The 26,857-nt window shown below is 45.3% G+C and overlaps 1 protein-coding gene across 1 annotated transcript in view; it reads right to left on the bottom strand.

Annotated features, from left to right (window-relative positions):
* Window positions 1-26,857, bottom strand: part of LOC139059516 (nephrin-like) — a 400,294-nt gene that overhangs the window by 119,621 nt on the left and 253,816 nt on the right. Inside the window, exon 3 of the mRNA XM_070537938.1 lies at window positions 15,983-16,247. Within this exon, the coding sequence (XP_070394039.1) occupies window positions 15,983-16,247 (265 nt within the window). The remainder of the gene's footprint in view (window positions 1-15,982; window positions 16,248-26,857) is intronic.

Genomic DNA, 26,857 nt, shown 5'->3' with positions numbered 1-26,857 from the left:
TTGCGTTAAAATCAGAGACATATATTGCAAACTAACAATTCATTATTCCTTCAAGCACACACAGCACAATGTTTTGTGTGAACTGAAGATTGTACTACGACATTAGTCGCTACACATGCACGGTTTCGGTGTCGCGCTACAGTCAATGAAACTGGCTGCGCTTGATCCTGTAATGTAAAGATAGCTTAACTAAGCACCCCCACCCCCCGTCTGCACACAACCACAACAACAAAAATTCGCAGTTTCACACGAAAGGTGAGGCATTGAAAGCCATGGCCACCTATGAGGCAATCGTGCAAGAAATGCTCTTTTAGTGAGTGGTATTACTTGCAGCACACGTTCACCTATTGAATAAACAAGCACGGGGTCACGCACGCAGCAGCACACAGGAACAGATCCCAAACGATGACCGGGAGACTCGCTGTCATAACGCCGGCGCGACAGGGAGCACCGGCAGGGGCGATCATGCCTTCATTTTTTTTTTAAAGCGAAAGCTTGGTGCTGCAGCTCGTTTCCCCATTTCAACATTGCCGAAGCTCCGAAGCTCACTTTTCTACACTAGGTAGCCGGCAAGGCTACAAGCATGAAACGACCAGCCACTCGGCCTCCCCGTGAGCCGAAGATGACACCCGCCCAAGATGGCTTGCAACCTTAGGGGTGCTAGCGGCGTATTCGCCCAGCCGCGTGGACCACGAAGTGAAGCCACGCCTGGTCTCGAGCACAGGACCTGCGCTTTCCTGCTCTATCGCGCACTCGGTCACGTGATTTCTAACAGTAGGCGAGCGAGAAGACTACGCACATCAAGCCATAGCCTTCTCAGCGCACCCTCGCACGCTTGCTCTCGCACCCGTGGCCTACGGCACACGGGCCACTACTCCCTCGTTTTTATCGAAGTTGTATCATCATCATCATCATCATCATCATCAGCCTGGCTACGCCCACTGCAGGGCAAAGGCCTCTCCCATACTTCTCCAACTACCCCGGTCATGTGCTAAATGTGGCCATGTTGTTCCTGCAAACTTCTTGACCTTATTCGTCCACGTACCTTTCTGCCGCCGCCTGCTATAGATACGCTTCCCATCTCTTGGAAACCCGTCCGTAACCATTAATGACCGCTGGTTATCTTCCCTTTTCATTACGTGCCCTGCCCATGCCCATTACTTTTTCTCGATTTCAACTGAGATGTAATTTAGTCGCGCTTGTTCCCACACACCCAATCTCCTCTCTTTTTAACCCCCCCCCCCATAGCTCGTTGCATTGTCCTCAATTTAAGTAGAACCCTTTTCCTAAGCCTCCAGGTTTCTGCCCCGTATGTGAGTACTCGTAAGACACAGCTGCTATACACTTTACTCTTGAGGGATAATGGCAGCCTGCTGTTCATAATCTGAGAATGCCTGCCAAACGCACCCCAGCCCATTCTTATTCTTCTGATTATTTCAGTCTCATGATCCGGATACGCGATCACTACCTGCCCTATACAGATGTAGTCCCTTACCACTTCCAGTACTTCGCTACCTATCGTAAACTAGTGCTCTCTTCTAAGACTGTTAAACATGACTTTAGTTTTCTTGATATTAATTTTTAGACCCACCCATCTCTGCCTTTTCAGGTCAGTGAGTAGGCATTGCAATTGGTCCCCTGAGTTACTAAGCAAGGCAACATCATCAGTGAATCGCAGGTTACGAAGGTATTCTCCATTAACTCTTATCCCCAATTCTTCCCAATCCAGGTCTCTGAATACCTCCTGTAAACACGCTGTGAATAGCATTGGAGGCGTAATAAGTGAAGTAGAGGTAGGGCACCCGCCTAGCATGCAAGATGACCGTAGTTCGAACCCCGGTGCCGCACAATTTCCCACCGGATTGAAAAATAAATCCACGTGTTGATAGAATTGCATAAACAGGCCTGGAGTGCGGCCTGATCCCGGGCACCAGAACCGGTAACGCACAGCCTCACCAGAGCAGGAGTCGCCTGGTGAGGCTTGGCCACAGCCTTCTGTATGAATACATCAGTATGCTAGACTCGCCTAACTAGATAACGTTCTAGCGTTAAACGTTGCCACGTTCAGGTTTCAATAGCGGCCTGTCCGAATCCGGAGATTCTTAGCACCCTCCGCTGCGTCACACGTATGACCATCGCCATGGTCAGTTGCTTCGCAGCTGATGGGGACTGAGTGCCGGGTTTTGATTGTTGTATTCATATAGGAGGTTGTGACCAAGTACTGCACCAGGCTGGCCAATCTTGTTCTGGTGAGGGAGTGCGTTGCCAGTTCTAGTCACCGGGATCAGGCCGCATTCCAGGCCTGGCTATTCAATTTTATCAACCCACGGATTTCTTTTTATTCCGGTGGAAAATTGCGTGGCACCGGGATTCGAACCACGGTCTTCTCGCACAGAAGGCGGATGTTCTACCTCTACGCTATCGCTGCCGAAGTTGTACACTGTATACGAAATACCACGGCGATGCAAACATCCTCCTGGAATGCGTGTTTGATGGCTATTACAATAAACAAGATAAGTCCATGGATGTTGACGTTTTAGCACTTCCCCTCTTTGCACGAGACGTGATAGAGAAGAGGTATTTTAGTGGTAGTTGGAAATGGTTAGTCAAGAAAAATTTCCATGCTTCTTGAAATTGTCATCGTGTTGAATGATTAAATAGGAAAGGAAAATATTCACTGCATATATTCAAAAATATGCCACTAATTCATGAAAGGAAACAAAAAATAAGGGGAAAAAAAGAGAGCACGCACATTCTGTAGCAAGGAAAATACAGCAAAGGAGTAAGTTCCACAGGGCTTCCTGAAGGCCTGTGAATAAATAGTTCCGAGGGTTTTCCTGTCCGAACCGCAATATGATTCAGAGGCACGTCTTAGTGAAGGGCTGCTGAATATTTTGGCCACCCATGTTAATTTAATGTGCACATAAATCTCACTACACTTGCATGTTGTTTTTGTATTTCGCCTTTTCTAACTAAGGCATCCATGGCCGAACACAGACGTTGAAGCAATCTCTCCGGGCGTGCTCGAGCACGTTGAAGTTAAAGGGCTGTTCAAGAACTCTGCCGTTTTTGTCAAGTTCGATAACATTGATAATGACACTGGGGTTCGTGGATATGAGCACGTGGCACAATGCTTACGCATACTTAGATAACCCCAGTGGAGTTTTTGCGTGAATTTTTGTTTGCAAGCATACTGCACTGAAAATCTAGCATATTATTTTTTTGTGTGTTTTGGTTGAGCGCATTTATTACGTGTGCTTGCGTACGTATGTCCCCGGTTCGCACTCCTTTTGTTTACCGCGTTCTACCTGATATTCGTCTCTTCTCACCTAATGTTAGGCAAGCGCTTTAAAAAGACTGCAACGATATACGATTATGAGACCTACATTGTTGGATCATCAATCCTCTCGTTCTACGACGATTACTTTCGTGTACTAATTACCTTGTCGCTGACTACACTAGCTCAACTTTTAAAGTTTCGATTTGAACGCGTTACTTACCATAGGCAAACTGTTGCGTCCTTCATCTATTTCAGTCGATTCCAGCATACTATGCCCACCTTAATTATTTATTATGGGCTGCCCTTCATAGCAGCGCGAAATACAAATTGTGCTACAAATCGAGGCGCACGACGCTGCTCAATACGAACGATTATCTAATTCAAAGACAAGTCGATACATCCTCGAGTCACTCGGCATCGCGTACCACACTCGGCATGGAGAAAAGATGGCGGTTCAGGCCTCGGTCCGCGACCGCCTGATCATAGCGCCGTTTCCCAAAAACATGCACACGACGCACCCCACCGCGAGACGCAACAAACAAGCAAGAGACCTTCAGAAGTTTGGCAACAGCAGCGAGGCGGTGTAAGTAGACGCTGCGCGATATGAAGGAGAGAGAAGCGCACACGCGATCGCGGTTGTAGACCGTGCGGGTAAGTGCCTCGCGAGCGCCACGGTGACCACTGGACATACGGAGGCGGCCGAAGAAGCCGCAATAGCAGTAGCACTGGCCACGATGCCTAGCGCTGAGATCGCGATCAGCGACTCGCAGGCGACAATCCGCGGCTTCGCGCGCGGTCGCGTCTCGAGGGAAGCGGTCCGCATACTCCAAATTTGTGACGACCTCGACTCGTCATCGCCCTCACCACCCCAAAATTCTACGGAATTCCTCCTCTGGACCCCAGCACACACCGATGTCCCGCTCGCGGGCGACGAGGGGGCCCACGCCACGGCTCGAGGCCTCACACGCCGAGCCGCCGCAGATTATTTGGCCGCCGCCTTCGCCCGCGAGAGTGGGGCATCGGATCTGCCTGATCGGGACACTACAACAGAAATGCAGCAACAAGAATCACAATGGGCGTGGGGCGATCGCCTGAGCACGTCCAGAGACCTCACCCAACACTACAGACTCCAAAGACGCACATTCCCACCACCAGACAAGTTAAACAGGAATGAGGCCGTGACTTTACGCTTGCTCCAGACACACCCTAGCCCCGCGGTCCTACATCACTGCTACCCGGGTTTATATCCAACAGATACCTGTAAAGCTTGCGGACAGCGAGCAACGCTGCGAAACATGCTCTGGGAATGTGGCGGCAACCACGGTAATGGGACCACATCCATTCGCGACGCGTCCGTAATCGCGGCCAATACCACATTACGGGAAGCCTCAAGCTCGTTTCTTCCCGACGCCGCCCCGGCTGCGGGGGCAGCCGGGGACCTTCTCCATCCGCGTCGCCGCCGCTGGGAGGCGGCTCTCAAAAGTTCAGAGTTGGCAGACCAGCTCTGGGCCGTCCGGCAAGCCAAAGATTCCACCCGAGTCCAAGGACTTGGAGCCGCCACCTGAGGCCACCACAACGAAACTGCCGGACCATTCATTAATAAAGTTTCATCTCTCTCTCTCTCTGTGAATATTGTACTCTAACTGCTGATGTATTTAGTAGGAAGAATTATCCTGGTTGCGCACGAAAACGGATGACGCGACATACTCGGTTTGACAATCATATACTGCCGCATTTGTTAAAAGGGTCGGCTAACGTTAACTGGGGCACCCTATGATGTACTCCTAAATAACTAGGAAGAGCGTGGGTCAGTGCATGGGGTCACTCATCACATAATTCAGGAGGCGCACAGGGAAATAAAAAGGCGTAAGAAAAAACCCTCAGAAACAGACACCGACAAGCAAGCTACGTGTAGATATGTCTCGATTTTTTTTCCTGCCTTAGTTTACGCGTTGTCAGTTTTGAATGACCTGCCATCTGAGTTAGTCGCAAGTCAGTGCTTCTATCTGTCTGTTTATCGCACTCTTTGTCGCTCGTTGATTGCGTGTCTCTCACTTGCGTGCAGTTAAGTCTTTAAATTCCTACGCTCTTCCAAGTGGTTAAGAGAGAGAGAAAGAGAGAGAGAAGCACAGCGTCACATCCTGGAAACACCTGTTCAAAGAAAGATAAGTGGCAAATAACTTCTCTCCTTCACTACTTCCTTCGCATTTCGAAGCCGTTACCTGGGGGAGCGTCGTTAGCAGACGCCCCGTTACTTTAGCTTCAAGCCCCTAAACCCTGGTGAGAGTCAACGTTGACTTTTCACATGGGCCGCGAAGGCGAGTAAACGTGTCTTTTCGCTCGAGGTTCAGAAGTCTCGAAAAGTTCCAAACGATGAATAAAGATGCGGCTTGGTGGCGCTTGCAAGCAAAAAAAAAGAAGAAAAGGAAATTTCCGGACGCCTCAGAGCTGTGCAGACACGAAGAAGGCAGGGACTCCATTAACTCACACGATGATTTTCAAAAGTAATTTTTATTCTGAAAGATTTTGGAGAAAAAAGTTATTTCATGTCGGAACTAGTTTTCAGATAATGCCACTGGATAAACTTTGAATGAATGCTGGCATTGTCGCTCGCGCTTGACGTTACAATAAAAACTTAGAGAGCTAAAAACACAAATACCGTAGCAGAAGAAACATGCACTACACGCGGTCACAAGTTATATTTATTGCACCTATGGAAAATTACATATATAGAAAAAGGACGCTTCGCGCTTGTGAAGATGAGGTACAAAGAACAGCATGCATCTAAGGCACGTGTGAACATTGATGAATAAAATTGGATTATTTATCATATGGTTTTCAGTATAATTGGCTTACACACAACGCGGCGCTTTTGGTGATATGGTAGGCTTCTGAAATTTCTCGTGCGGTTTGGTTAGGGTGACGGAACAAAATGACCCTGTTTTTGAAGATGGGTTTACAAAGACACGATTTGCAGTGTAAGGCGAGATGAGAGGATGGTGCGCCGTTTAATGAATTTCTGTGCTCTCAGAGGTTATGTTCGCACATCTGCCTGTTGGAACAATGTAATTTGACCACAGCTTAGGGGAATTTTGTATACTACTCTTGCGCCACAATCGAGAAAACGATTAACATGTTTCCGGTTGCACCTTCTATCAGCCAGTGACGTGGTCCGTGCCCTTCTGTGCACATTGGAGCAAATGCGACTGAGCCTGTGTGGTGCAGAAAATGCCACCCGAACACCATAACGCTCTGCCAAATTCGTAAGGCCGTGTGAAGTTTTGTATACCAAGAGAATAACTGCCAATTTTTCGTTTGCTTCATTTTGAACCGACGGGCGACGTCCGCATTTTCCTTGCTTTGCAAAGAACACGAAGTTTCCACAAACTCATGTGATGAGCCACATGGGGTAACCTGCGGCCTTAAGGCGCTCAACTTGCATTCGGAAACTCGTGCTTAGCTTGTGCATGCAAGTTTTTTCCAAGGCCACGCGTAAGCACGGCAGAATAATACCACGTTTCACAATTTTTGAGTGCCCCGACGCGAAATCTAAAACCGGTTTTGCAGATCGTGGATTGTAGTGCCAGCGAGCATGATCTCCACCAACATTCATTCACCAAAAGCTCGGCTGTGAATTTCAAATCCACGGCTCCTTTTTGAAAGCAATCGACAATGTCTTCCATTCGCTGTGGCGCACGTGATCTGCCAATAAATATCAAATAATCATCCACACACCTGTAGACTGATACACTCTCTTGAAGCTTGGCGTTTACAGCACTATCTACCGTGTCAGGAAAAATAGAACTTAATATTGTCGCCACGCAAGAACCTGTAGAAACACCTGATTTCTACATATACAGTTTTCCGTGCCAAATCACGAAGGTAGGTTTTAATTGGAAGGTCAAAATTTCTAAGAAGGATTCAAAGAAAACGCCACATCTATTCGTAAAGGCATTTGTTCGTTCGATTCTCCAATACAGTCTTCAACACGGCTTAGCAATTCGTCCTGCGGCAAGCAATAATACACATCAACTGCGTCAATGCTGAAGGCTGTGAAGCCAGCAAGGTGATTCCTGTTAAGGTGCTCCACAATAACGCCAGAATATTAGCACAAAAAGGATCTGATATGGTTAAGGCAGAAAAGTGCCCCTGAAGATACTTAGACACGGCTAGCTGCCAAGTGTCCTTTTCGGACACAATTGCTGTGACCGGCATTTCCAGTTTGTGCGTTTTAATCGAGAAAAATATTTCTAGCTCTGTACCTTTCGCTTCCTCATCGCTCGTGCCAAGCTTTTCTAAATTAAGCATTTTGAACAGACGCTTCCTTCTCGTTTTCTCCTCCTTGCTTTTCACAGAAACTGGTTGAAAATTCTTCCCATGGACTTCTAGGAATTTTTCGGCGGAGGTACTATTTTTAACAGTTACAAAGAAACCTTCATTACCAGAAGTAAGAACTCTGAGCTTCATTTCGCAACAAAAATTACCGAACGACAAATACTCAATTTACGCTTATTGCACCAAGTTTCTTTTGAGACTATGTGAACACATTCCGCAACACTGCTATATCGTTCTTCTTCTTTGGCCAAAAAAAATTGCAGCCCAATTCAGAGCGAAAATTGATATAATTTTTCTCTCCTTTTGATCTACTTTTAGGTGCGGTTTACAAAATGTTGATGCCGTTCTTGTCCATGAGTTACAGAGTTGCAAACTGGACGGCTGCTTTTTCTGAAATTTGCGCAATTTTCATAACTTCAAGAATACTCACGCTATAAAAATTTGCATCATACAGTAACTATGCTTTGTTCTTTTATTGCAGCAAACCACATCAAAGTCGGTGAAGTATTTGTTGAAGAAAATGGCTTCGGTGTTCATGTATTTAAAAAGACGCTCACCATCTTCCTCTAAAGTTTCTTTCCCATATTCAAAATCCTGGAACCACATTTTACAATGCATCAACTTTAAGCATTTCCTGATATTTACTTATTTATAATAATGCGATTAGCAAGCTTAGCCTCATTCAGCCATTTTGAGCTTATCTATCTATTTTATTTATTTATTTCAAAGTACCTTACAGGCCCCAAGGGGAGCATTGAGTAAGGGGGGCGTCATTGAACAAATGACAAGAGAAAACATATATATGAGCGCTAAAAAATGTGAGCTAAAAATGTTTGTAATGATCACATGCTTCCAAACAGTGTTAAAAGAAAACGCTAAATCAATACAAAGCGTTATCGGGAAAGGAATGAAAAGGGCAATTCACTCTAACATAAAAGGCAATGTAACACTTGCGCGAAATAACGTACATTGCGCGAGTACATAAAGCAAACAAAATTGAAACCACAATAACAAGAAAGTCACGTAATATATGACATGACATATGTACAGATGAATATATTTGTTATGATGAAGACTGTAGGTTTAGTAGTTGTCTAAATTTATCATTGCTCATTTGAGCGACAGTGCTATTAGGAAGCAAATTCCATAACCGAATCGCTCGTGGTAAAGCCGAGAAGTTAAATGCGTTAGTGTTGCCATAAATGCGAGTGAGGCTTAAATCATTATAAAGTCGTCGTGATGTGCAAGACGCGCGTTCCAGTGGCAAGTTTGGTGGCTTGACTTGGTGAACATATCTATGGAGCAAGGACAGGAGGGCTATGCCACGTCGGCTACTCAGTGATTGAAGTGAAAGGTCGAGTTTTATTTGAGTAATGCTTGACTGGTAGCTGTAATTTCGGGAAATAAATCGACTAGCTCGGTTTTGGATGGCTTCTAACATAAGTATTAGGTATTCATGGTAGGGAGACCATATAGGAGACGCGAATTCGAGCTGAGGGCGTACAAATGATACGAACGCTAATTTACGGATGTTAGACGGGCAATTACGCAAGTTGCGGCGAATATACCCAAGAGATTTGGAAGCGTTTGCGCATATAGTTGCAATGTGAAAGGCCCAGGAAAGGCTCGGTGTAAGATTTACGCCTAGATATTTATATGCTGATGCCTGAGATACTATATTTGAGTTGATATAATAGGAAAACCTATGAGTTGTTGTTTTTCGCGTGAATATCATTAGTTGGCATTTAGATGAGTTAAGTTTCATTTGCCAGTCTTCACACCATTTGGTAACGAGATGAAGGTCCTCTTGAAGAATGCGATGGTCATCAAGGCTGCGAATGGGTCGATATATTATACAATCATCGGCGAAAACACGCATGCAGGATGAGATGTTATTTGGCAGATCATTGATGTAAATAAGAAAAAGCAAGGGTCCTAGTACGCTACCCTGCGGTACACCGGAACTGACATATGCAAGGGGTGACGTAAAATTATTAACGACTGTAAATTGCTGACGGTTTGTGAGGAAGTTACGAATCCAGGAGAGCGTTAAGCAGTCTAATTTGAGAACGGATAACTTGGAAATTAAACGACAGTGAGCCACACGGTCGAAGGCTTTGGAGAAGTCGAGAAAAAAGCAATCTGTTTGAAGATTCTGGTCCATGTTAAAATGCAAGTCCGTAGTGAATTCTAGTAACTGCGTCTCACATGACAAACCTTTCCTAAACCCATGTTGGTTATTAAAGAAAAAATTATTTGATTCCAGATGATGATATATGTGAGATGCAATGATATGTTCAAGCATTTTGCAGCAAATACTTGTCAATGATATAGGCCGATAGTTTTCTGGGGAATTCTTGCTACCATTTTTGTGAACTGGTATCACTTTTGCAATTTTCCAGTCTAAGGGAAGCTGGCCTGATGACAACGACTGGCGGAATATATTGCATAAGAAGTTGCTAGATAACGTGACTGTATTCTTTAAAATTTTTGAGTTAATATTATCGACACCCGAAGAAGTAGTCAACCTAAGGTTATTTATGAGACCTGTGATACCATCCTCTGTTACATCGATGGATTGCATGTACTGGTAATCTAGATCAGTGACTTCCGGCAGATTAGAATGGTCTTCTATTGTGAATATGGATGAAAAAAATTCATTAAAGACGACTGGGCATTCCTTGGCACTGATTGGAGCTTGATTCCTATCATTTAGTGAAATGTGATGTGAGCCACTATTGGGTGAAATCACCTGCCAGAATTTTCGGGGGTTGTTTTTAAGTAGTGAAGGTAGATCTTGAGAGTAGTATTGTTCTTTAGCCTCTCTTAAAGATGAACAGTAAACTTTCAAAAATGAGCTATATTTGTCCCATACCACGGGTGAGTTTGTACGCTTTGCAGTTGCGTATAGCCTTTTCTTCTTGTTTCTGAGCCGTCGAAGGTGCTTGGTGAACCAAGGGTTCTGTCTATCGCCTGTTATTCTTATTTGGGGGATATACGTTTCCACTAAAGCACACAGCTTTTCTTTAAACAGAAGCCAGTTTTCGTTGACTGACCGAGCAGAAAACGAAGCTAAAAAGGTGCCAGAAAGAAAAGTCTCAAGTTCTTTGTTAATATTGCCATAGTCTCCCCTGTTGTAATCACGGATGATTTTGTTTGAGACGCCTGTATATTTCAAGGGAATGTTAAGAGTAAGTTGTAGTAGCTTGTGATCACTGAAACCGTCTAAGCAAACAACTTCACCAATTGTTTCAGGGGTGTTAGTGAAAACTAAATCTAAAATGTTAGTGCCACGGGTGGGCTGGGTAATTATTTGGAATAAATTGAAATCTAACATTAAAGAAATGAACTCCATTGATGTATGACAAGAGGATGATAGGTTATTCCAGTCGATCGAAGGAAAATTAAAGTCGCCAAAAACATAGATGATATCAGCCTGACAGAGCTCAAGGGCTTTAGAAATACTATTGCGCAGTTCGATAAGAAAGTACTGGTTTGCATCGGGAGGACGATAACAACATCCTATCAGTAGCTTGTTTCTGTAGGTTTGACATTCAGCCCATACTATCTCAATACTAGAATCTACATTAATAACTTGTGAGGTAACTGTTCTTTTGATACCAAGGAGTACGCCACCACCTCTCTTTTCGGTCCGATCACACCTTAAAATGTTGTATGTGCTATCATGTGGAAATATTTCATTATCTGTTATTTCAGAGTGTAGCCATGTTTCAGTGAGAACAAGAATATCTGAACTGCAGTCATCAAGAAATGAGGCAATATCGTCGCGTTTAGGCAACAGACTTCGGATATTTGTGAAAGATATTGATAATGATGGTGCGATGACAGGTGACTTTGACTTCCTACAGTTCACATCATGCAGTGTGGTTTGCTGCTATTTAACACAAGGAACAACTGTATTCCGAGTGCTGTCGAAAATATAAATGGCGTCCCCAATTCGTAGTCGATCGGTTGACAACGTAAATGGCTTTGCTTCAGTTTTCGCAAAAGCAATTAGCTGCTTTCTTGCCTGCCGGGTAGCTGGCGAAAAATCCTCGCGAATTGAAAAACCAGACCCTTTCAGTTTTCGTGCAGAAGACAAGATACGGCCTTTGTCTTTGAAAAACGTCATTTTCGCAATAATAGGCCTCACCCTGCCTTCCGCAAACTTCCCTAATCGGTGCACCCTCTCAAACTGCGTAGTCGTGAATTCCGCACCTAATTTTTCGGAGCAAAATTGTATCACTTTTTTTTCTGAAGCTGCCCAGTTTTCCTTAGCCTCATCTGCTATTCCAAAGAAGAGCAGGTTGGATCATCGCATACGGTTTTCCGCATTTTCACATCTTGAAGATATTTTATACAGCTGATTGGAAACGTCACACAATGTTTCCAAACACCTTCCAGAATCCCCAGCTGGTTCAGATGGCACAGATGATTCCAACGCTACTAGCTTCGTATTTAGCACTTTAATTTTGTTTACGGCGGCAGCGCGTTCCTCGTTCGCACGTATCAAGTCACTGCGCAAAGCCTTCTCATTTTCTGCATGTTTGCGTGCAGTTTCCAAAGCAGCTGCCTGTCCCTTTTGGAATTTGTTGCAATCGGCTTGCATAGCAGTCACGGCCTCTTCAAGCTTACTTATTCGTTCCAAGGCAGCAGCGAAGGCGTCTGCCTCAACCTTCGACATTGGGCCGGGATTCTGCTCGACGTCACCCGCGAGGACAAGTAGCAGCTCAAACAAAGTAAAGTACATTTTTGCAAACAAAGTAACCAACCGCTTAAACGTGTCAGTCCACTCTGTCGGGCACGACATCGCTATAATACAATAATCGCTAGATTTAACCGAAGCAGCACCCGCCAGGTAACTAACCTGCAACAATGGCATTCGTGAGGAAGGCATACTTGAAGCGATGTCGTGCCCGAAGCGGACGATGGCTGGCTGGCTTTTAAATCCACCGTTGGCTGTGACGACTGTAGTATCAGTTCCAGGTTGCCAGACGAGTAGTCGAGCAGGATCCATATTAGGCCTTGCGTGCGCAGCCAGATCACAGGTTGGGAGCGGTCCAGTTTCGCCTTGTTGGTTGGCTCCGAGGACGATGTAGCAATAGGCCCATGTCGTGGCAATCTGCAACAATGGCATTCGTGAGGAAGGCATACTTGAAGCGATGTCGTGCCCGAAGCGGACGATGGCTGGCTGGCTTTTAAATCCACCGGTGGCTGTGACGACTGTAGTATCAGTTCCAGGTTGCCAGACGAGTAGTCGAGCAGGATCCATATTAGGCCTTGCGTGCGCAGCCAGATCACAGGTTGGGAGCGGTCCAGTTTCGCCTTGTTGGTTGGCTCCGAGGACGATGTAGCAATAGGCCCATGTCGTGGCAATCTGCAACAATGGCATTCGTGAGGAAGGCATACTTGAAGCGATGTCGTGCCCCTGAAGCGATGTCGTGCCCCTGTCGTGCCCCTGAAGCGATCGTGCCCCTGAAGCGATGTCGTGCCCGTCTATCTATCTATCTATCTATCTATCTATCTATCTATCTATCTATCTATCTATCTATCTATCTATCTATCTATCTATCTATCTATCTATCTATCTATCTATCTATCTATCTATCTATCTATCTATCTATCTATCTATCTATCTATCTATCTATCTATCTATCTATCTATCTATCTATCTATCTATCTATCTATCTTCTTACGCTAAGTCAGTGTTCCAACTTGTCTATCAGCTTGGTTCACTAAGCATGTGCTCGTGGTCTTCGCATCATCGTCAATCCAGCCATGTCATTCGGTTCTTGTCGTGCCGTTGTCTTAACCCATCGTCGCGATACAGTCGCACATTCGTTGCCACACCGCCATCATGATGCATTCGTAGTCGGTCTGTCGTGTTCGCTCCAGCTTTGCCATCCGATGCTAGTTACGCCGTCGTTGTCATACATGCCTCATGATACACTAATTGTCATCCCATTGTCCTAACACCATTTTCATGATATTGTAGTCATTGCATCGTCGTCATAAAGTCATCATCACGTACTCGTCATACCGTCGTCGTGATGCCGCCACGTTCGTTCCATTGTCGTCAGTGTAACTTCGTCATCCGACTCTCGTCATGGCGTCGTCGATGCGCCATCGTCGTCACACAATCGTCGTCAAACCATTGCCATTCCGCTGTCCTCGCGCTGTCGCTTTACCCGTCGGCACGCCTTCATTAATCTCGTTTCATTGTTGCCATGCCATCACCGTCATATAGTCGCCGTTCTTCCATCGACGTCTGTCCTTCCTCGTCATTCGACCACAATCGTGTAGTCGTCATTGAGTCGTGATTACGCTGTCTTTGTCATGGCATCGCCATCATCGCATCGTCGTCAAGAAGTTCCTATCATACATTTGTCGTTTTGCCATCGTCGTCACTCCAGCTTCATCATCCGACCGTGGTCGTGCCGTCGGCGTCAAGCCATCGCCGTCATACAGGCTTCCTGATACAGTCATCGCCACGTCAATGTCGTCAAACGCTCGTCCTCATCCCATTGCCCACATACCACTTTCATGCGATTCTCCTTGACTCGTCGTCAAGAATTATGACACATTTGGCGTGAAGACGTCGCGATCATTTGTTCGTCGTAATTTTACCTTCGTCATCCAACTCTCATCATGCCGTGGTTGTCTCGCTATCGTCATTACACAATCGCCTTTATAGCATTATCGCCATACCGTCGTCGTTACGCTGTCGTTTTACCGTCGTCATCCCTGCAGTAACGTCATCCGCTGTCGTTATGCAGTGGTGACCATACCACCTGCGTCGATTGAACGGCGTCATTCTTCGTGGTCATTTCATTGCAATCGTGCTATCGTCATTCAATCGGGAATATGTGCCATCGTCGGTGTTGCGTCATCGTCAGACGTTCGCTGTTATGCATCCGTCATTATGCCATCGTCGTCATGATATCTCAGTTGTAAATCGTAGCCATTCCAGCAGCTACGTCTTCCTGTAGTCATTATACACTTGTTAATATCTTCATCGTTTTGTCATCGCCGTGCTGCTGTCGTCGTCATATCATCGCAATTATTTCTGAATCACGATCTCATTCTCATCACGCCGTCATCCTCAAACCGCCTTTATCGTTCCATCAACTTCATTCCTTTTTGTTATCTCACTGCCGTCACGTATTGGCATCATCCAGTCGTCGTGGTGTCGCCGTGCTCATGGGCGGCCTTTCCAAGTGAGTGCCTTTGTAAAGCGGGAGGACACAGGAGCATGCCGCAAGCACATATCAGAAGCAATGGAAGTCTCGGTTCACAATTACCTGTACAGGTCTTAAATAAACACGACTTTAGAAATACGGCCTGTCGAAAGGACGCTATATTGCTTGAATGCTAATGGCATTACCTTCGAGGGTCATCGTGAAATGAGTACTGCCGTAATCCCATTATTTATTTATATGCTCTCATTCCAATCATGGCATTAGAAACAGGAGTGAAAGTTCAATGCGTGTTCAAAACCGTCGCATTCAAGGATGCGTCATCAGAGTTCTGGTGAAGTGGAGCGAGCAGGTGATTCCATTCGGATGACGTTTTTCGCACGAACGAATAGTACATGCTGGTGTGACAGTGTTTGAACTTTTCCTGACGGTTGGCGCAGGATAAAGCGTAGCATGGCGGAGAGAATAACAAGTGTGCAAAATGAGTGCTCGTTGGTGTATCGTAAGTTACCATTTATTGCTCACCATTACATCTTCTGCGGGCTGTGACTAACACCTATACAGTTGTGAATTTATATATCATAATCCGAATCTCCTCTGGTAACTTGGCAATGCATACGTGCACTTTCCCAGCAATAAGAAGCTGACAAACGCCCACAAAGTACTTCATTTTATTGTTATAGCAGTTATATGTACACTTCAGGCGAACTTCCGCAGTCAGCTACGCCGTGATGGACGGTACAAAGTTGCGTACAAATACGTGCCATTATCACTTCAGCATAAGCCACCGGAATGCTAGATTTTAATACGCCTGTATCCTAAAGGGAGTACAAATAATGACATCGGAATCTTTCAGGCGTGCTGATAGGAAGGGTTGTATTTCAAGCGGTGACAGGAATTCTGGCGATGACAAATGATAACACCAGAGCAAATTGATCAAGGTTTGCCCTAATAGGCAGCAACAATGTACTTATCCTAGCATTTTTTTTTCTTATTGAGATTGATGCAATAACGGACTATTTGTGCACCGAGTTTCTGTGCATGGAAATCAAATTGCTTGATCGGACTTTGTGACGCCCTTTTCCTTTCTCGAACACATCGTTCACAGTTATTCGCAAGGAGGAAAAGCAGCACGTTTCAAATGGTCGTCGTATTTCTCTTCTCCACTCACCTCCGGGCGCCGTGCAGAGCAGCGACAGCGACTGGCCGTCGACGGCGGTGACGCTTCCGTTGAGCGGCCGTCCCCGGCTGTCGCGGATGATGACGACGCGGGGCGGCACGATGACCGTGAGGCGCACGAGCCGGTTGAGCGTCTGCGCCTGGCGGAAGTCGACACGGCACACGTACACCCCTTGCTGGTCGGCCCGCACCGAGGGAAGCACCAGGCCCACGGGACGGAGGGTGAAGCGGGCCTCCCACGCGTCGTCCTTCCACACCTGCGAGCACGAGCGGTGGGCCGTGTTTTGCGCCTTTCGTCGATTTATCTCTCATGGGTCTATCTATTGAACTGCATTTCATTACTAGACGGACGGACGGACGGACGGACTGTCTGATTGTTCGAGTGATCCATCGATCGCGTTATTGACTGATATATAATTTATTTGATTACTTGATTCAGTTTTCGTGCATTCAATTATTGAGCAATCAATTGAGCAACTGACTGATTGGGGCACACATATAGATGATGAATTATACGTCTTTAATTAGACCTTGTTCTTTACATGTTTTGGTAGTCTTCTAATTTAACGATTACTTTCTTTATTTCGTAGCGTCTACTGTAATTCCATAACTTTGTTATAGAAGGCGAAGCTGATTAGAGTACATAAATTTGGCAGGAACTACAGTGTCCAAAAGAATAAAAAAAATTTTTATGGACTGCCTGTCTCCGACAATCAGCGTCCTGCACCTGTGCCTAAATATGGCCAACTTAGATTTACACTCTTCAATTAGAAGTCACACCACTGAGCTTTTCTCGTTTAATAAATTTGTCTGTCTGTCTGCCTCTCTATCTCTGTCGCCTGGAAGTGCTTTGAAAGGGCTTTCAGAAGCGGTAAAAGCTGCTACTCAATTCGTCTTCTTTTAGTGCCGTATTCACTCCTTCAAAATAGACAGAAGTTCGTGGCTGTTCAACACTTTCTTTTTCAGAATTGTCTGTGCCACATGGCACAAATCTGCTATCATCTGGTCCATCATATGGAGGCCAACAAGTTCACACGGCTCTTCGATAGGGCGAAGGCCACTTCGGATGCTGATGCCAGGGAAGCACCTATGAGCAAGTTTTCAGTTTTCCCTCGCCCTATCGGGAGAGCCTTCCCCAGTCTTTTGAGCGAGGTGATCCTTTGTTACAACAAAGCCCACCTCTTCAGCCCGCACATTGGGCGAGTTTTCAGTGTCCCTCCAGATGCCACAAGCCAACGAGGGAAGCTTACCGAAGAAGAACTTGAAAATAAAGTCTTAGCGAAGACGAACAACGTGTGAAGTGCCAAAGAGGAAGCCTTGAAAGAGCTAGGCCAGCTACTTCTTTTTACTGTATTTATTGCAATGATATAAAAATCGGGAGGAATGTAACGTCAAAGTAACCGATTACTTTTTAGAAATTGTCCAATTACATTTACGGGCGAGTAACTGGTAAACGTATTGGATCACATTTTTTAAAGAAGGAGTTTTAATTGTACACGGTTACATATTTTTTAACGTGTACAAGCCTGGATCAAGGCGCTCTTGGCCACACTAGGGCTACGAGAAAAATTCGTGAAAGAGGGTCTCAGTACGGGCTAGTTGGTATTCCACTGCAAACGTAACTTACAGCCCATACACAGACGGGGGAACCGAAAGAACGACGATGACAAGCGCTTGTCTTCGTCGTTCTTGCCTTACCTCTGCCTATGCGGGTGCTATAAGTCACGATTCCATTAATGCTTGTTCCGCACATCATACTCCCTTATTGATTGACATAAGATGACTAGTGTAAACTTGATCATCATCATCATCCGCAGCAGCAGCAGCAGCCTGGCTACGTCACCACTGCAGGGCAAAGGCCTCTCCCATACTTCTCCAACTACCCCGGTCATGTGCTAATTGTGGCCACGTTGTCCCTGCAAAATTCTTAATCTCATCCGTCCACCTAACTTTCTGTCGCACCCTGCTACGCTTCCATTCTCTTGGAATGCAGTCCGTAGCTCTTAATGACCGCCTGTTATCTTCCCTCCTCATTACATGTCGTGCCCATGCCCATTTCTTTTTCTTGATTTCAACAAAGATGTCATTAACTCGCGTTTGTTCCATCACCCAATCTGCTTTCTTATCACCCCCCCCCCCCCCTAACGGTACACCCATCATTCTTATTTCCATAGCTCGTTGCGTCGTTCTCAATTTAAGTAGAACCCTTTTTGTAAGCCTCCAGGTCAACCTGATAGCAGATTCCTAATGTATTTGTGTCCATTTATATAGACTGAAATATAGATAACAGAGCAGTTTTCAGTGTATATAAACATAGCCGCAGGCACCCCTCGTCGTGGTGTAGTGGCTTTGGTCTTGCGCTGCTAAGCCCTAGGGTGCGCGATCAAATCCCGACCGCGGTGACCGCATTTCGATTTGGGCAAAATGCAAAAGCGTCCATACATTGGGTGCATGTTCAAGAATCGAAAAGTAATCAAAATTTAGCTGCCATTGGCGTAACGCATCTAAGACGTGAAGAAGGGACATAGAAACACAAATTATGGCGCTGCGTGTTTCTCTGTCCATTTGTCCTGTCTCCGATGCACAACGCCAAAGGCATTTAGCATGACGCACCAACAATCCCAACGCGCAACCTTAGGGTTCAAAATTATTGCGGAGCGCCCTACTACGGTGCGCGCCGTAGTAAGATCGTGGTTTTGGCACTTAAAACACCAGAATTTTATTAATTAGCCAGCGGCATTGCCACGACAACGCAGCGTTGCGAACGCCCAGTCATAAAACAGGCTTTTCTTTAAGCACAGGACTGATATTAGCCAATACTTGAAGTCATAAGCCATGAGTTATTCCTAAAAACAAAATTGTACTTCATCGGCCTAACAAGCAAGTCATCAAAAGCTGAGCCAGAAATTATGCGGTGATCGCCTTTTGTAAAATATGCTGATTGGAATGACGAAAAGAACATTATGTAGAAACCATCAACAATGACTCTCAATGTAAGCTAATCGCTAAGCGTATTTAGAAGTGTATTCGCTTTCTTGAATGACTGACACAGCTGAAGGCGTATTTGTCCCAGTGAGAACTTTATACGTAGCGCTCATTGTTTGAGCGCTAAATTGCATAGAGAACACGGCCGCTAACCAGTACATCTGCAGCAATAGTAAGAAGACCGTACATATTACTCGACTTCTGGTATTTCTTGGCTTCAGTGAAACAGAGCGCAAGGATGCATAGAAAAACAGGGAGGTCAAACATACATAGTTCCGTGGGAAAGGCAAACCACCGATAGCGATAAAGATTTTATGGATTGCTGTGCGAAGTAACGATAGTAGTTTTATCGGCCGCATAAACTTGTAAACATTCGCTTACTAGCCCGGAAGACCCCCCGCCCGCCGACCTCGTCTCGCCACCCCCCACCGACGAACAATGGGAGGCCCTTCTCTCCAGCACCGACCGAGACATCCAAATACGGGTCCTGGCACGAGCTGAAGACTCCATCGTGAAGCACAGCTGGAAGCCTACGTAGCTTAGTCTCCCTTATCCCTTACCCCTTCTAATAATAAAGTTGACACTCACCCACTCACTCGCTTACTAGTGAAATTAACAATTTTAGAATGTGTAAGCGTGACTTGATGATGACGTAGAAACAGACACACGGAAACAGCCCTGTCTTTGTGTGTCTGCTTCTTTCTACCTCCTTGTTCAGCCACGCTTACACATCCTATCATGGATTCAAGCCAACTAGCCCTTCTACCTGTTTTAACTAAATTAACCAGCACGGTGTCAGGCGCGCACAGGTAAACATGAACACACATCACTGAATGAATTCGGACACTCTCTCAAAAATCGCGGCCGCAGCGGCGAGCCAATTGACCTCCGTGCATATGTCGCTTCAAGGCGCATGAAACGTGGAAAGCACAACGCATACGAAGCAACCAGCACTACGCGCACTCTGCAAACATCGCAGAGAGGCCCGCGTGGGCGCGCACTTTAGCCACGTCGCAGATAACTTGCAAGACACACGAGCGCCAGCAACGCGTCCCTACGGTTTCCGCAAACAGCGTCTACTACGGCGTCCGCGATTCGCGTGGCCAACGCCATAGCAGACGCCGCGGTTGTCTCCGCTCTCTGGAGCCACCCACGGCAAAGAGGACATCGAGGAGGACATCGAGGAGGACAACCAAGTAGGACATCGAGGCATCGTAGCAGTCGCCGGAGAAGTACGCCCCTCCCTCTCGCCTCATTCCCCTGTCTCGCGCGCCAAAGGGATGGGCACGCATCCGGGGCCACGTATCTCGCTCGCGCACGCGAGATTTAACCGCGTTCGCCTGCTCATCATTACACGCTTTCACTCATACGGAACCTCACGGCAATGGCGACGACAAGAGCGACGGTGACGGCAGAAATGCGCTTGGAGTGTCCATATACTTGCTATAGCAATAAAAGAAAATACTGCTGGAGGGAGAGAGACAGAAAGAGAGAAAGACCGACGAGCACAAACAAACCGCGTACGCTATGGAATGGCAGGAAGTGGTGTTCTAAAAGTCTATCGTGAATATCGAGGTCAATCTATACTAATGTTTCTAGAAAAAAGGCAAGTCAGCTTCAATCGATGGCCATGGCGCAGAGCCATTTCACGGAGATAAGGTGCTTCGCTCACTACTGGGAATGGCTTGCTCACTGCGTATAAGACGACCCAAAAGCAGTGAAAGTTTCGGCTGTTTAATTAGAGTGCGATGTCGGGTCGTTAGGTGCCCTGTCACTGAGCAAGTTGTAGCATGCACAAGATTCCGATTTAGGCGAATCTTACTCGCACACTGAGTGGTAGACGGTAAAGAAACACAAAAAAAGAAAGCACGTGATGTCATTAGGGAGTTCTAAAGGCGCAAGAGGATTAGTATTACGTAAAATCCAAACTCTTCTTCGGTTATCTTCTATTGTTATTGCATTTTTTTTACACATGGCCCCCGATAGACTGCCCTGGCATAGGGTTCCCTACGCCAGTGGACTTAGGGTATGGACGCAGTGGCAAGGCAGTATCAAGAAGTTAATGAAAGATAATGGGCGGTCATCTCCGCATGTACATTGACAGCAAACGGATGCACTAGCGAGCGTAGGAATAAGGGGCAGAACCGTAACTTTTCCAAAATATGCCCTCCTGTCAGTAAACGACTTCATGGTTTCATAAGTAATGTGCTTCAATACTAATTTATCCTGATCATTCTTCTGTCGTAAGGATTAACCTAAAATACTGTCACATTTTTCATCTCATCTGCTTTGAACCCTTCCTATCTCGTCACGCATCCCCACATTTAATAGTTTTTTAACCTCTCGCACCCAGTTTGTCTGTTAAAGACTGTCCTCGGTTTCATTAGTTGTAATTTCTCCTCTGATCCCAGCTATTCAGAACTAGCTCTCTACAAAGCTTTCATGAGGTCAAAACTCGAATACGGCTCATGCACTTGAGAACCCTATTCTACTCTCGTATTCTTCCCTTGGATCAATTCCACATCAATGTGCCACTTTTATGGCACGCAACTTGGCCCGCAACGCAAGCGTGTCATCAATGAACCACTCTCAATCTATCTTACTCAGCAATTAGACGGAAAGGTGCTCAACTGTGCCTCTTTCACAAAATTTGTTGTCATATTTCAGAGCTAAAACGCGAACTCATCGCTGCCTCTTCATACATTTCCTCCCACATTCATCGCGATGTGAAAGTTTACGTGCCTACCTGCCGCACACACCAGTGGGTAAATTCCTTTGTACAGAAGACTGCCTTTGACTCGGCCCACTTACCCGCCTCCATCGCCAGCAATCCCGACGGTAAAGTGCTAACCACTCCTCTATGTAACGCCGAATTGGCCCTGAGAGTATTTACATCAATAAATCGGATAAATGAATGTGTGGATGAACGCCCACGTTTTGTGACCCGACTATTCTTACGCAACAGCGTTATGGGCCCCGTGTCGCAGAAAATCCGACGTGGGCGACGTCGGCGAAAAAGAGATTTTCGAACCACCCATTCCCAGGCCTTCCGTGTGGTGCAAGTAAGTTACTGAACTAACTGAATTTCTCAAGCTAAAATAAGTAGAAAAATCGTAAAGAACGACTTACGCACAACCTACAGACAAGATAGCGTCCGATAATAATTTTAATACACGAGAATATACAAGATTTTATTAGGCTAAAAGTCAAACAAACCCCTTTGAAGCGTTTGTACCATTTATAGACCGACCACGACGTGCGCGATTTTGGCGTGTCGGCGAGCGAATATCTCGGAGACCACGCAGCGGCGCGCCCGCTTCTTTAAAACGCTTCCAGATGGAGCTTGCCTCCGCGGCGTGGCGGCCCACCAAAGAGGCCTCATTTATACCAGAAAGGCCACCTTCGTGCATAGCGTTCGCCGTGAGCGTTTCCTGGTAAACATTACGGTTACATACGCTGAAGTTGCCGGGAAGCGGGAGAAGCAGTGAGAGATCTTTGAATCTGAGAGATCTTTGAATCTTTGGATCTTTGCTCAGTGGTGGTGGCAACGGACGGAACGGCTCTACAGTGATTGCTATCCTCTGCTTTTGCAGTTACTGCGTTGGAACACTTGACTGTCTTCAATATCACCACTTGCCTGCTGCAGCTTCCCGATAGCGGCCGCTACCACGTGTCAGCTACCGCTCTACGTCATGAGCCACGTCACCGCCGTGCTGACTTAAAGACGACGGCAAGCCTTCGACGAGCCCATTTGCTCAGTGGTGGTGGCAACGGACGGAACGGCTCTACAGTGATTGCTATCCTCTGCTTTTGCAGTTACTGCGTTGGAACACTTGACTGTCTTCAATATCACCACTTGCCTGCTGCAGCTTCCCGATAGCGGCCGCTACCACGTGTCAGCTACCGCTCTACGTCATGAGCCACGTCACCGCCGTGCTGACTTAAAGACGACGGCAAGCCTTCGACGAGCCCATTTGCTCAGTGGTGGTGGCAACGGACGGAACGGCTCTACAGTGATTGCTATCCTCTGCTTTTGCAGTTACTGCGTTGGAACACTTGACTGTCTTCAATATCACCACTTGCCTGCTGAAGCTTCCCGATAGCGGCCGCTACCACGTGTCAGCTACCGCTCTACGTCATGAGCCACGTCACCGCCGTGCTGACTTAAAGACGACGGCAAGCCTTCGACGAGCCCATTTGCTCAGTGGTGGTGGCAACGGACGGAACGGCTCTACAGTGATTGCTATCCTCTGCTTTTGCAAGTTGGTTTAATTTCTGACTACTTTAACGTACTATATTGCTTCTGCCACCACCACTGCTGCGTATACTTCCTTTACAAGTGCTTTGTAACTTCTGTTCTTTGAACCGAAATGTCGGAGTTGTGTTTGGTCTGTAATGAGCTGCTCCCAGATAATTGTGTGAATCCAAAGTGTTCTGAATGTAACTACAGTTACCATTTGGGAACATGCTCGGGCATAAGCAAAACTGCCTTCAAAGCTAAAGATGATACGTCAAAAAGAGCATGGAAATGCCAAACATGTCTAGTCTTAGCTGCCCGTGGGACTCAATGCGCAAGTGGTAACTTTCGGGATGAAAAAGCACTGGAGAAGGTGCTCATTGAAATTAATCGAAAATTGACTCAGTTACCTGTAATTCAGAGTAGGGTGGATGCTCTTTTTTCAATTAAGGAAACGGTCGACAAAATGGAACACTCCATTGAGCATCTGTCTGAACAGTACGACACGGTACTTGCAGAATTAAAAAAACAATCTGCAGAAATCCTAAGCCTTGGGAAAAGAATCGATGTGGTGGAATCCTCTCACAACAATCAGGAAGTGTCTGAATTAAAAAAACAGGTCGCCGCCCTCGAACAGTACAGTAGAAGACAGAATCTAGAAATTCAGGGACTGCCAGATGTTGAAAACGAGAATCTGCTCGCTAGGGTGAATGAACTGGCAAATAAACTTCACCTTCCTCAGTTGACCCGTACCGACTTTGAGGCCTTACACAGGCTGCCTGCCAAGCCTGGCAAGGCCTCGGTAATATTAATTCGTTTCGCATCACGTGTCATGCGCGATGAATGGATGGCAAAGAAAAACGAACTTACAGCTGCTCAATTGCCGATACATTTCAGAGACAATTTGACACCGCAGAATAAGAATCTTTTGTGGATGATGAAGGCAAAGGCGCGGGAAATTCACTACGAGTTCGCATGGCAAAAGGATGGAAAGCTTTTCATGCGTAAGGCATCTGGCCAGCGGGCAGTGCGCATCAATTGCGAAGCTGATCTTGATAAGATTCGTTGAACGGCTACAAGATTGCACTGCTTATAATTTTCGTTGTTGTGATTTCTGCTTTCGATGACTGACTTCACTAAGGTTATGTATCACGATGTTTCTTCTTTTAAATCCCTAGTACATACCCTGCGCAGAAAAAGCGATAACATGTCAGTTTTCCACGCAAATATAAGAAGCTTGAGGAACAAGCAACTTGAAACAGAGGCATTTTTTGAATCCCTTGATTACAATTTTAATTTCATAGCATTTACGGAAACTTGGTTTCAGAATGTTCAAGATGTTGTACACTTTTCCGGCTATAGGTCTGAAGGTGTTTATAGATCAGGTCGCAGAGGTGGAGGAACTTCATTGTATATTAAAGATGACATTGCCTATGATGTCTTGTCGCAGTTTTCTGGTATTACTGCGCATTATGAATCAATCGTTGTTAAGAGTGCTGGAACAGTCATTGCTTCAATTTATCGCCCGCCTTCTGGTGAAGCTACAGCATTCTTTGAATATATTACGTCTGTTTTTGAATATGTGTCCTCTGCTATGCTTCCCATTGTCCTGGTTGGTGATTTTAACATTGATTTACTAATAGACAGTTCACAGTCTGGACAATTTTTAGACATAATTGAGTCATTCTCTTGTACAAATGTTATACGCTCGCCGACAAGAATAACAGGATTAAGTCAAACTTTGATTGATCTGTGCGTAATTAGTCATGATGAAAGTGATGTTATACCTGGCATTTTTTCAGTCGATTTGAGTGATCACTTACCTGTGTTTTGTATCTTTCCTGTTCCAAAAAACAAAATACATCCTGCTCGCATTCCCCCAGTACCTTATCGTAGTTTTAATCAAATGAGTCTCTCTGCTTTTCACTCGATGATCGAGTGTGTTGACTGGTCGGATGTTTATGAGGAAGAAAACGCAAGCATTTCATACGACATCTTTCTGCAAAAAGTTAAATGTTGCTATGAAGAAGCTTTTCCTTTGCGTTGCGCGAAAAAAGCACATAAAAATGTAGAAAACCATGGGTAACAAAAGAGTTACTTCAAAGAATAAAAGCCCGTGATATGATGTACCGTCAATTTATTAATCTAAAAGATATCTCTCTTCTAATTGAGTATAAGAAAATTCGAAACAAGTTAAACTCTGATCTCAAGAAAGCTCGATGTGAATATTACAAGAATAGGTTTATTGCTGTTTCTCATGACCCTAAAAAAATTTGGAACGCATTACGATTGCTTATTGGTCAACAACAGAACAGCATCCCTGGTACACTAATTACTGATGGTGTCGAATACAGTAAAGAGACTTTGTCAGATAAATTCAATTCCCACTTTTTATCTTCAGGCGCATATTCATCTTCCAGCACTCAGCTAGATGCAGAGAAATATATATCCTCTTGCATTACGAATTCTATATTTATGTCTCCTTGCAGTGAATTAGAGATAAACTCTTTTCTTAAGAAGCTAAATAAAAATACTGCTGCCGGTAATGACGACATTAAAGCTACTCCAATTATTTTCGTTGCTAACCGTTTATCAGCGCCTTTGCAGCATATTTGCAACAGAGCATTATCAACAGGCATTTTTCCAGTTAATATGAAAATAGCCAGGGTTGCGGTCTTGCACAAAGGTGGTCCTTTGAATAATCTTAACAATTATCGACCGATTTCGGTGTTACCTTTATTCTCAAAGGTTTTAGAGCACATAATAAAAACAAGAATAACCAAGTTTCTTGATGAACATGAATTGCTTATCAAGGAACAATTCGGCTTTCGCGAGAAAAAATCTACTGAAACAGCTTTACTTAGTATCAAAGAAAAATTAGCAAAGAATATTGATAGCAAGGTGTTCACCCTGGGAATTTTTTTAGACTTCCGAAAAGCATTTGACTCGGTCAAGCATAATATACTGTTCGAAAAATTACCACATTACGGCATTCGAGGGGTAGCTCTACAATTAGTGCGCAGTTACTTAACAGACAGGCTACAGTATACGTTTCTTCACGGGTATAAATCTCAGCTACAGCCTTTGAAATTCGGTGTACCACAAGGTTCTATACTCGGTCCACTCCTTTTTACTATCTACATAAATGATATCGTGCCGGTACGAGAATCTTCCTCAATAGTTCTGTATGCGGATGATACCAGCTTGTTTTTCTCTGGAAGCCGCTTAAGAGATTTAGAAATCGCGGCGAACGAATGGTTGGTATCGCTTTCTTACTGGCTTGAGTGTAACCAGCTAGAATTAAATGTTAGTAAAAGTAAATATATTTTATTCAAAGGCAGAAATAAACGCGAAGATTACACCATTTCTGTTAGATTTAAAAATAATGACATCGAGCGTGTCCCGTTATTCTTAGGTGTACTTTTTCATGAAAATCTCAGTTGGACACCGCAAATCAACAAAGTACATGCCAGTATGTCTAGATCAATTTCTGTCTTATATAAACTTAGGTCTCTAGTACCCAACTGGCTAAAGCTCCAGTTATATTATTCACTAGTTCATTCCCATCTCAATTACTGTCTCTTAATATGGGGTACGACTTCAGCAACGAACCTTGAAAGGTTAAAAATTATACAAAAGAGAGCT

This window comes from Dermacentor albipictus, chromosome 4 (assembly GCF_038994185.2).
Source record: "Dermacentor albipictus isolate Rhodes 1998 colony chromosome 4, USDA_Dalb.pri_finalv2, whole genome shotgun sequence".
NCBI lineage: Eukaryota > Metazoa > Arthropoda > Arachnida > Ixodida > Ixodidae > Dermacentor > Dermacentor albipictus.
Note: the sequence above shows the minus strand (reverse complement) of the source record. Positions and strands in the feature narration are given on the sequence as shown.